Below are 9,512 nucleotides of genomic sequence, written 5' to 3'. Positions count from 1 at the left end.
CAAAAAAAAAAAAAAAAAAAAAAAAAACAGGAGGGAATGAACGAAACCAAACAAGTGGGGGAGAGATGGTGTCTAAACGCAGACGCTAACGTTGAGGGCTCTTCAAGGAGAGAAAAAAAGATGAAGTTAAATAAGGAGAAACGTCTCCTCTTCAAGAATCGAGGAGCGTTTTTTTCTTCCTTTTTTTTTGTAAAATTTATTTTGGGTTTTCTTCTTCTATCTCGTAGCAGAGATGTCCACTGAGAAGACAGCATCAGAGTATGCGCTAAGACGAGTCGTGTTAGAGGCAGAATAGAATAAGCCTTGAGAAGGATTACCTTTCAAATAGCGTAAGACACGATGTGCAGCCTGTAAATGATCAGACCTTGGCTTGGACATATATTGACTGAGCTTTGTGACAGCAAAACTAATGTCAGGTCGAGTGATGGACAAATAAATCAATTTGCCAATCAACTTTCGATAACCCAGAGCATCATTCAACAGATCACCAGAATCAGCATGTAGCTTCTGACGAAACTCCATGGGAGTAGAGGCAGGTTTACATCCCAAGAAACCATAGTCTTCAAGCAATTCCAAAGTGTACTTTCGCTGACAAATGGACAGACCTTTAGCAGACCGAGCAATCTCCAATCCAAGGAAATACTTCAACTCACCAAGATCTTTGATCTGAAACGCACTACTGAGAGTATGTTTAACATCAGCAATCAAGGATTCACTATTGCCCGCAATGAGAATATCATCAACATATATTAATATTGCTGCAATAGAAGAACCTTGCTGCTTGATAAAGAGAGAAGTGTCAGACTGAGACTGAACACATCCAGAAGCCAACAAAACCTCAGTAAGTTTTATATTCCACTGACGAGAAGCTTGCTTCAAGCCATACAGAGAACGTTGCAGTTTACACACCGCATTTGGTGGAACAGTCTCCCCCTTAAGTGTAACATAACCTGGAGGCAACTGCATATAAATCTCCTCAAACAGATCACCATTTAAGAAGGCATTTGAGACATCCATCTGGTGAATTAACCATTTTTCAGAAGCAGCAATCGAAAGCAACACTCGGATAGTTGTCATTTTGGCCACAGGACTAAAGGTTTCCAAATAATCCACACCTTCCAATTGGGTATAACCTTTGGCCACTAAACGAGCCTTATGTCTCTCTACCGAACCATCAGAATTGAATTTGGTTTTAAAAACCCACTTACAACCTATAGGTTGCTTATCAGGTGGTAGAGAACATATAATCCAAGTCTGAGTCCTGGCCAAAGCCTCAAGTTCAAGTATCATAGCATTCTTCCAATGTTCTAGTTTCACAGCCTGGGAAAAAGTTTTAGGTTCAGGGGTAGTGGTAATAGAAAGAACAAAGTCACGGTAATGAGGGTGTAAATGAGAATACGAAAGGTAGGAAGACAAAGGATATGGGGTTTTGAAAGAAGATAATGGTGGTGTATGGTTATGAATAAGGTAACAATGATAGTCTTGAAGATAGGCTGGTTGCTGTGTACGACGTTGTGGCCTAACATTGTTCTCCAAAGCACCAGAATTGGGTGACACAGAAACAGAGGAAGGAAAATCTGGTTCAGAAGATGTACTGACAATAGGCTCTGCAGAGGAAGAAGAATTTGGAACAGATAAAGAAGCTGCAGAACTATCATCATACAAAATATAAGGAGAAGGAGAAGGACCAGAATCAAAGAAATCAACAGACTCAGAAACAGAAGAAGTAGGAGAATGAAAAGGGAATACTGTCTCGTGAAAAACAACATCACGAGAAACGACCACTTTCTGAGTGTCCAAAAGAAGAACTTTGTAACCCTTGACACCTGATGGATAACCAAGAAAGACTCCAGAAACTGCTCTAGGTGAAAACTTATGGCGATCTTTAGAAACAGTAGAGACAAAACACAAACAACCGAAAACTCTAAGATGTGAGTAATCAGGTATTTGTGAAGTAAGGACCTCAAAAGGAGTTTTATGAGACAAGAGTGGACTCGGTGTGCGATTAATCAGATATACAGCAGCCAGAACACAGTCACCCCAATATGCCAAAGGAACATTAGATTGAAAAAGCAAAGCTCTTGCGACATTCAAAAGATGTTGGTGCTTACGTTCCACAACAGAATTTTGTTGTGGCGTATACGGACAAGATCGATAATGAAAAATACCTTTAGACTGTAGAAAATCAGTAAAATTCAACTCTGGAGCATTATCAGTTCGGATAGATTTGATCTGAGCAGAAAACTGAGTTTCAGCATAAGAAACAAAGGCAATAAACTTTGAATGAACATCACTTTTATTATGCAAAAGATATACCCACACAAGACGTGAGCAATCATCAACAATAGTAAGAAAGAATTGATGTCCATCAACAGTAGGTAAATGGAAAGGACCCCAAACATCCAAATGAAGCAACTCAAAAGGTGTAGAAGACAAATGACCAGAGTGTGGAAAAACAAGACGCTTTTGTTTAGCCATTGGACAAACAGAGCAAGGAACAGAATGATCAGAAACAGGTGTAAAAATAAGCTGCGAAGATTTTCCAAGTGTGTGAATCTTGACAAAGGAGGGGTGACCAAGCCGCTGGTGCCATATATCGAGAGACGCAGAAGCTAGAGCAGTGCAAATGCTGGGTTGAAAAAGAGGAACTGAAGTGGAAGTGCAATCCAAGTCCAAAAGATAAAGATTGTGAAGCAGTCTACCCTTGCCAATCATCAAGGCCTGAGTATGGTCCTGAAGAAGGCAAGAGTCATGAGTAAAACTGACAGTAATGGAAGAAGTTTTGGTCAAGGCACTAACACTCAATAAGTTGAACCGAAAGGAAGGCACAAAAAGGACATTATCCAGAAATAAACTGTCAGTAACTCGAACAGGACCAGATTGAGTAACCAAAAGTTGATTACCATTAGGTAAAGAAATGGACACTGGAGGAATGGTGAACAAATCAGAGAACAATGTTGAGTCACAACACACATGTACACTAGCACCAGTATCTATAATCCAGACCATCGAAGAAGAAGGTAAGGTAGAATTAAAAGAAGATAAAATGGGATAGGTAATGATTGTACCTGGTGAATTGAGAGAGGCTGATAAACCAGAAGGAATGGAAGTGGAGCTATGATCCTTTTGTTGAGTTGACAACTGTGATAAGAATGCTTGTGCTTGTGCAACAGTAATCTTGCCAGAAACTGAATCAGAAACAATCTGACTAACATCAACTGAAGGTGGTGCAGATTGAACACCAACCATGTGAACTGAGTGCTGAGGTTTTTCTCCAAAAGATGGACGAGGCTTATTGAACTGCTGTGATTTGAAAGACCATTGAGGTTGTCCAGAATTCCCTTGAAACTGACTAGGATTTCCTTGAGGTTTAAAACCTGGAGGATATCCATAAATCTTATAGCAACGATTCACAGTATGACCAGTAATACCACAATGTGTGCAAACTGGGCGAGGTCTTGGATTTGGTGAATTAGGTTGATGTTGTGCAGGAACATATGGCTTCGACTTGACAATAGCAGCACTAGTTTGAAAAACAGCTTGATCAGGAGGATTGGAAGGAGTCAAACGTTGTTGTTCATCCTGACAACAAAGATTATAAACTCTGGAAATATCAGGTAGTGGATCTGCCATCAGAATCTGACGCCGCACCACACCAAAAGAATCATTCAATCTCATCAAAAACCGAACAACATTCCGACGATCATAAAAATCAAGCCAGCGTTGTTCCAGCTGACAAGTACAGCCTCCACAAGTACAGCCAACACAATTGCAATAAGGCATCGGTTCATGATTCTTAAGCTCCTCCCAAAGTGATGATAAGCGATTATAGTACTGTCCTAACCCCTGCGATCCTTGATACAGAGTATCGATCTGTTGCTGAATATTAAAAATCTTCGAAACATTATTCTGTTTATATGTACGCTCTAATGTCCGCCAAACTTCATAAGCCGTATCAAGGCAAACCACTAAGGTATAGATCTCAGAAGAAACAGAATTATAAATCCAAGTAGACACCAAATCATTGCATCGCGACCAAAGACCATAATCCGGATGATTAAAAGGAGGTGTAGAAACAGCACCTGTGATGAATCCGAGCTTGTTTTTACAGTTTAAGGCCTTCATCACAGCACGAGACCAAACATGATAATTGGATTCACCTACCAGCTTCTCAGTAACGAGAATCAGACTCGCATTATCAGCAGCATGTAGATAAAGAGGATTAGCATAAGGATCCACCAGTGGCTGAGCCGCTGGAGCAGGATGTGACGAAAATGCCGGAGGCGGAGTAGAAATAGGATTTTCCACGAAATCAGCCATTGTTTCGAAAAAGAAACAAGAAAATCAGACGAAAAAGAGAACTAGAAGCAGTATCTTCCGCTCTGATACCATATTGCGATTTGCAAAATGAATCAGTGAAGAAGACGATCACAGAGAGAAGATTGCTGAACGAGAGAAGAGAGAATTGGGAAAAGATTTTCTGTATTCATATTCAAAAATGAAAAAGTGCCGCGCTACAGTATTTAAGCATAAAACCAAAATGCTAAACCGGAAATAACCAGAAAAATACAAAACCGAAAACCAATCCAAGGAAATACTCTAAGAGGGATGTTTGTGTCTTGTAATGAAAAGCCATGAATGGGAGAGGAGGGAGATGCTTTGTAAATTTTGTTTTCGAGGGATTGTCTCTGAATTAAGTAGTGTTTGAAAATGGGGTTTTGTTTTCGTGACGAAACCCTGAAAATTAAGAGCCTCCCTATGACCAAAGAGATATTTTCCATCATTCTTCTTTGAAACAAATGACACACACATGGAAATATGAAGAGGCACTTAGATTGGGACTTAAGTATATCCAAAATAAAAAAACTCGAGACCTAACAATTGCCATCAAATTTATGTAGTCAAAACCCTAAAAAAAGAGTGAGGAATTGATGAATATAGGTCACAGATCTGACATTGCCCCCCTCTCTCCCCTCCCCCACCTTTTGATGGGTATTGGGAAGAAAACGAAAGGGGGAAGATTACAAAGCGTAGTGCCAATAGTAGCCAAGGTGGTTTTTACAACTTTCCACACCCTACATGAGGAGATTTTGCCAATTCCGTTTACAAAGGAAGAGGGGATTCACCTTTTATCTGGATGGGGTCTTAATATGTTCCCTTCCCTCAAGGCTTGTGTAACTTGAATCCAAACACTCTTGGAACATAGCTTTGAGATGCTTTCGGTGGCTTCAGATGCCCGTACGTCATCAGGAACAGATGTGGAAACGTTGTCCCAAAGTATGCTCCGTCTATGTCTGCATAAAGGGTTTTAAGGAAATCCAAACAACAGATTGCAGGATAATGCAAATGGATCTGAGCAAAACTCTCGCACTATCCTCCTTGCGTGAATCAAATGACAGAAACAGGTGGATTAGGACAATCCCAACCCAAATCTCTCAGCAAAGATTGATTACTAAATCAAAAAGTATCCCAGCAATCACTCAGGACACGAACTAAAGGCACTTAAAAGGGTTCAGACACTAAAATACTTCAAATGCAAAGTAATCGCAGAGGTTTGCAGATGTAAATGCAACGGTAACAAAAGGATACTCCCATGGTATTTTGATCGTGGGTAATAAACATCTTCACATTTCGGGCAATATATCTTTACGGTGCTTGTTCGAGGGATGTCCGATTGACCCACCGGGAGACATGGTTGGCCGCAACAGTAAACTCTTGGGCATCTTCCAAAGTCATAGTTTTTGTATTTGTCTAACTGCAAGCATTTGTTACAGACACGTTAACAGTGAACTGATCGATGCATGACTTGTAAGATTGTATAAACATTGCAACCAAGCAGAAGTTTCTAACCATGGCAGCCAATCCTTTGCTTGTCAGTATGTAACGTGCGTGAATTAGACCATAGAGCATCTCTGCTGCTGATTCGATCAATTCATTCTGCTCCTCTGTAAACATCTCACCTGTTCACCAGCCAATCCAGATCATTCACTGAAGTAAGATTATCCCTGATATTTTACTGGCATGAAATACTCCATTTGATCAACGCAGATTTCGAATCCTACATGCATGTGAAACTGATAAATAGGAGATGTCCTGATCCGCAAGCTAACTGGATCACATACAAAAGTTTCATGATAAAAAAACAAACGTTAACTTACCCTGAGAAGATTCTACATCCAAAATCAGATCAAGGGCGTAATCGTAGTATGGCACTTGACCACTGAGTCCGCACAAGTTGAAGTCATCCTGAATATAATCATCATCAACTTCACAAAAGAACTCGTTTCCACGTAAATTGGAGAACCAAGATATCCATGAGGTGTCCTCTCCATCAGACCCACTGACATCTGATTCTTCACTGTCTGTTTCCGATTCATCTAAGGCCAGCAAAACCGGACAAACGCCCACAAAATGTATAATCAGTTTACTCGTACCGGCAAAAGCAGAAACTGCGGTAGAGTATGGTCAAGCTTCTAACTTTCATACGTTTCTTTACTCCAAAACGTAAATTCCATAAGAAAAGGGCACCATCCCTTGAGGAAGTTAGATGCTTTATCCAGCGAAAGTGGTTCAGATGAATAACGGAAGCCTATTAAAGGCGAATTCAATGTGTGATTCAAACAGCCAAATCTCTTTGATGCACAACGAGAACGAGGTAAGCATAATTAAGAAAACTTATCAATCGGCAAAGAAATTTTCAATTTTTGAGGGCAGGGAGACAATAGTCTAGGTTAGAGCAAAAGCCCTAAAATCGGATTCAAAACACAATAAACAGGAATCCCCAAGCATATACGATGAACGAGAGGGGCAAACAATCTCACCGATGGAAACGTTGTTCTTGGAGAGAGAAGTAGGGCGAGAATCCCTGTGGTCATGGGGCTGCTTCCCCATCAAGACGGACTGCGCAGCCGCAGAGGTTCCCTTGCCCTTGCCGTTTAGGGGCCGCGACGTCGACGGAGATGGCCGCTCAAGATGCTTATCCAGAGAGTCGTTGATGCGCTTACGATCCGCCATCTCCGCCTTCGAACCCACCATCATCCCTCTCTCCTTGTACATGATCTCTCTCTCTCCCTCTCTGTGGGTTCTTCGCCAAAAACAAAACGTCAACGCCGATTCATGCCAGGAGATAGATCAACCGACGAGGAGGGCGGTGGAGAAGATTCCGAGGGTTTCGATGCGAAGCTCTGTCTCGCGTGCGTGGTGGCGTATATCTATCTCGCAAGTAGTCTGTTGGTAGAGCCAGATCTTTTTTTCCCCTCCCCGTGTGACGTGTGTTGTTTTTTTTTTCCGGGTTTTTGTTTTAAAATGGGGAAAAGAAAAAAACAAAAAGGAAGGGCAAAACGGGAAAGATGGGGGAATAATAATAATTTAGGTTCCCGGAGACGAGGAGGAGTGGAGCGGTGAATCGGAAGCCACCGAAAGACAGTGGAGAAAGGGAAGTGATCATGTGCGGCCTACTCCATGCTCTCTTAGGACACGTGTCCATTTTCCACTGGCCTACAACGCTTCCCTAAGTAATATACTTTAAAAACACAAAATATGTATTTAGTTTACGGTTAAGAGACTAATCATATGTCCTTTATACTATATTACAATAACAATAAAAAAATGACGTTATCACGGGTCTTTACAAGCACTCAAACGTATGCTGTAATAATATGTACAACATCGGATGTTTTTTTTTCCGACCAGAATGTAAGAATCGTGGGACCCATAGCTGCAAAAGAGAAGAAGAAAGGAAACTCACTCAACAAAACTCGTTAACGAATCGTAGACCAGAAAGAAGCCATAATCCATTTCCCCAAAAAAAAAAAAAAAAGCTCTACAGTAGGCAAAGCAGAAATCGATTCGGCCACTTGTCAAGAAACACAGGCTCGGTCTCGGTCGCGGTCTTGGTCTTTGCCAACCTACGTACGGATCAGTGTAATTAGGAGAGAATCGTCTGTAACTTCAAGTAGCAATCTCGTCCACCTCCGAGTTGAACACAAAACTCGGGAACGTCGTCGTTATATCCCTGAAAAAGGGTTTACAAACGCCAAAAAACCATTGAAAACTGTACAGAACACAGTTTATCTGTTGACATGCAATCATATCGAAAGCAGGTTTTTGTATTATAACATTTTCATTTGGTGTTTCCATTTTGAATCCTAAGCAATGTGTGAAAACGGAAACACAAACAAATAACCAAAATCCATTCATTGGTTTCTTCCAGAGAAATTCAGCATCCATGAATGGTTGTGAGTGGCAAGAGAGAGAAAGAAACATGTTGGGCATAGTAATTTGCATACCTCAAATACGGGAGGTTCATGATCTTAAGCAATGACGGATTATTAATCACAAAATCACGCCACTCCGATTTATCAATCTTCCCATCCTGATTCACATCTGCGTCCTGGAATGTCTGTTCATCAAAAGAATAGAACCACATTTTAAAACTTGAAGCTTCCTACCTAACCCACCAAAATCTTCTGCTTCTTTGCAAAAGAAAAAATTACTTCTTTTTTCATATCTAAAAAAAGTCACAAGGTGCAAATGAACAAAACCTTATCGAGTATCATCTCTATGGTTTCATCAGCCAGCTTCATTTCAGATTCGCAGAGAAGGGCGATCAGCATTTGCTTTACCTGCGAAAAATCACACACAAAAGGAATTATTATCTGCAAGGGCGTACCTCATAATCAACAACAGAATTACAATATGCTATTTTGGAATGTTCTCAGCAGAGATGTTTTACAATCTACTATACAGAAACCATAAGGCCTTTGGATCTTAGCGTGTTGAGACAGAAGGGGGTTACATGCCATATATGATATATCTGGTCCTGGTGTTCACTTTTGTACACCACACCATCTAGGACACAAGACAAGGACCAGAGCTCTGGAATGCCCAAGATTTCTCTTTTAGGATTTTCTTTAACAACCCATTTCGACAATTTAGATCTTGGGCATTACCACATTGAACACTGGCTATAAACTTAATCCATTTGTTTCCATGCAAAAGTAAAAATGCTAGAAAATACATGCAACCCTTTGGGCATTACCTCTTGGCGCTCAATGAAGCCCGTGCAATCCATATCGTAAAGCCTAAATGTAACTGACATAAACATGAAACCAACATGAATAAAATTGCAATTGAACTTAGACAGAGAAACAATAGATTTGTTACTCTCTTATGTTATGTCAACTTACAATCGATTTTGTCATCTAGAGAAGCATTGGGGTGGAATACATTTAGGGATCTAACAAAGTCCCCAAAATCAATGACACCTTTTCGTTTAGCATCAAACATATCGAATATCTGCAAGAAAGCAATAATATTTAATTCTACATCCCCATTCTTTCAGCTTAACAAGAGTTTTTAAGTTATGATCTCTCGTCCAGAATGACATCATTGTATGAGATCCAAGAAAACTAGGTTACCCTATTAGCAAACAAGTTTTCCTTCTTTCTGTTCTTGAACAAAGCAAGCTGAAACTCCTCCTGCACACACACACAAATGGGGGGGGGGGGGGC

The 9,512-nt window shown here is 40.6% G+C and overlaps 3 protein-coding genes across 3 annotated transcripts in view; all 3 read right to left on the bottom strand.

The window, feature by feature from the left end:
* Nucleotides 1–2,646: 2,646 nt before the first annotated feature.
* Nucleotides 2,647–4,778, bottom strand: LOC104806684. The gene is made up of 2 exons (XM_010531690.2): nucleotides 3,069–4,778; nucleotides 2,647–2,733 (listed from the first exon to the last, which is right to left on the bottom strand). Exons 1-2 carry the CDS (start codon nucleotides 4,318–4,320, stop codon nucleotides 2,699–2,701), a joined length of 1,287 nt encoding a protein of 428 aa, XP_010529992.1. The 5' UTR covers nucleotides 4,321–4,778; the 3' UTR covers nucleotides 2,647–2,698.
* A 132-nt stretch (nucleotides 4,779–4,910) lies between these two features.
* On the bottom strand, nucleotides 4,911–7,277 carry LOC104806683 (casein kinase II subunit beta-1-like). Its single transcript, XM_010531689.1, has 5 exons — nucleotides 6,822–7,277; nucleotides 6,159–6,377; nucleotides 5,851–5,960; nucleotides 5,590–5,755; nucleotides 4,911–5,294 (listed from the first exon to the last, which is right to left on the bottom strand). Exons 1-5 carry the CDS (start codon nucleotides 7,054–7,056, stop codon nucleotides 5,164–5,166), a joined length of 861 nt encoding a protein of 286 aa, XP_010529991.1. The 5' UTR covers nucleotides 7,057–7,277; the 3' UTR covers nucleotides 4,911–5,163.
* A 318-nt stretch (nucleotides 7,278–7,595) lies between these two features.
* LOC104806681 (calcineurin B-like protein 1) overlaps nucleotides 7,596–9,512 on the bottom strand; it is a 3,963-nt gene continuing 2,046 nt past the window's right edge. The window contains exons 4-9 of the mRNA XM_010531687.1: nucleotides 9,420–9,479; nucleotides 9,189–9,297; nucleotides 9,041–9,093; nucleotides 8,544–8,624; nucleotides 8,289–8,401; nucleotides 7,596–8,014 (exon numbers count right to left, since the gene is read on the bottom strand). Coding sequence (XP_010529989.1) covers nucleotides 7,951–8,014; nucleotides 8,289–8,401; nucleotides 8,544–8,624; nucleotides 9,041–9,093; nucleotides 9,189–9,297; nucleotides 9,420–9,479 — 480 coding nt within the window. The 3' untranslated portion in view covers nucleotides 7,596–7,950. The remainder of the gene's footprint in view (nucleotides 8,015–8,288; nucleotides 8,402–8,543; nucleotides 8,625–9,040; nucleotides 9,094–9,188; nucleotides 9,298–9,419; nucleotides 9,480–9,512) is intronic.

The sequence above is a fragment of the Tarenaya hassleriana genome, unplaced genomic scaffold, assembly GCF_000463585.1.
Source record: "Tarenaya hassleriana unplaced genomic scaffold, ASM46358v1 Cleome12, whole genome shotgun sequence".
NCBI classification, from domain to species: domain Eukaryota; kingdom Viridiplantae; phylum Streptophyta; class Magnoliopsida; order Brassicales; family Cleomaceae; genus Tarenaya; species Tarenaya hassleriana.
The sequence above is the reverse complement of the archived record's forward strand: the minus strand, read 5'-3'. Positions and strand labels throughout refer to the sequence as shown.

Excerpts from the sequence above, each read along its gene's own strand:
- LOC104806684 (XM_010531690.2), bottom strand. The coding sequence starts at position 4,320 with ATGGCTGATTTCGTGGAAAATCCTATTTCTACTCCGCCTCCGGCATTT. Across the intron at positions 2,734-3,068 it reads AGCCTCTCTCAATTCACCAG|GACCATACTCAGGCCTTGAT; the intron begins GTACAATCATTA and ends TGCCTTCTTCAG.
- LOC104806683 (XM_010531689.1), bottom strand. The coding sequence starts at position 7,056 with ATGTACAAGGAGAGAGGGATGATGGTGGGTTCGAAGGCGGAGATGGCG. Across the intron at positions 6,378-6,821 it reads CAAGAACAACGTTTCCATCG|ATGAATCGGAAACAGACAGT; the intron begins GTGAGATTGTTT and ends TGCTGGCCTTAG. Across the intron at positions 5,756-5,850 it reads GCAAAGGATTGGCTGCCATG|TTAGACAAATACAAAAACTA; the intron begins GTTAGAAACTTC and ends AAATGCTTGCAG.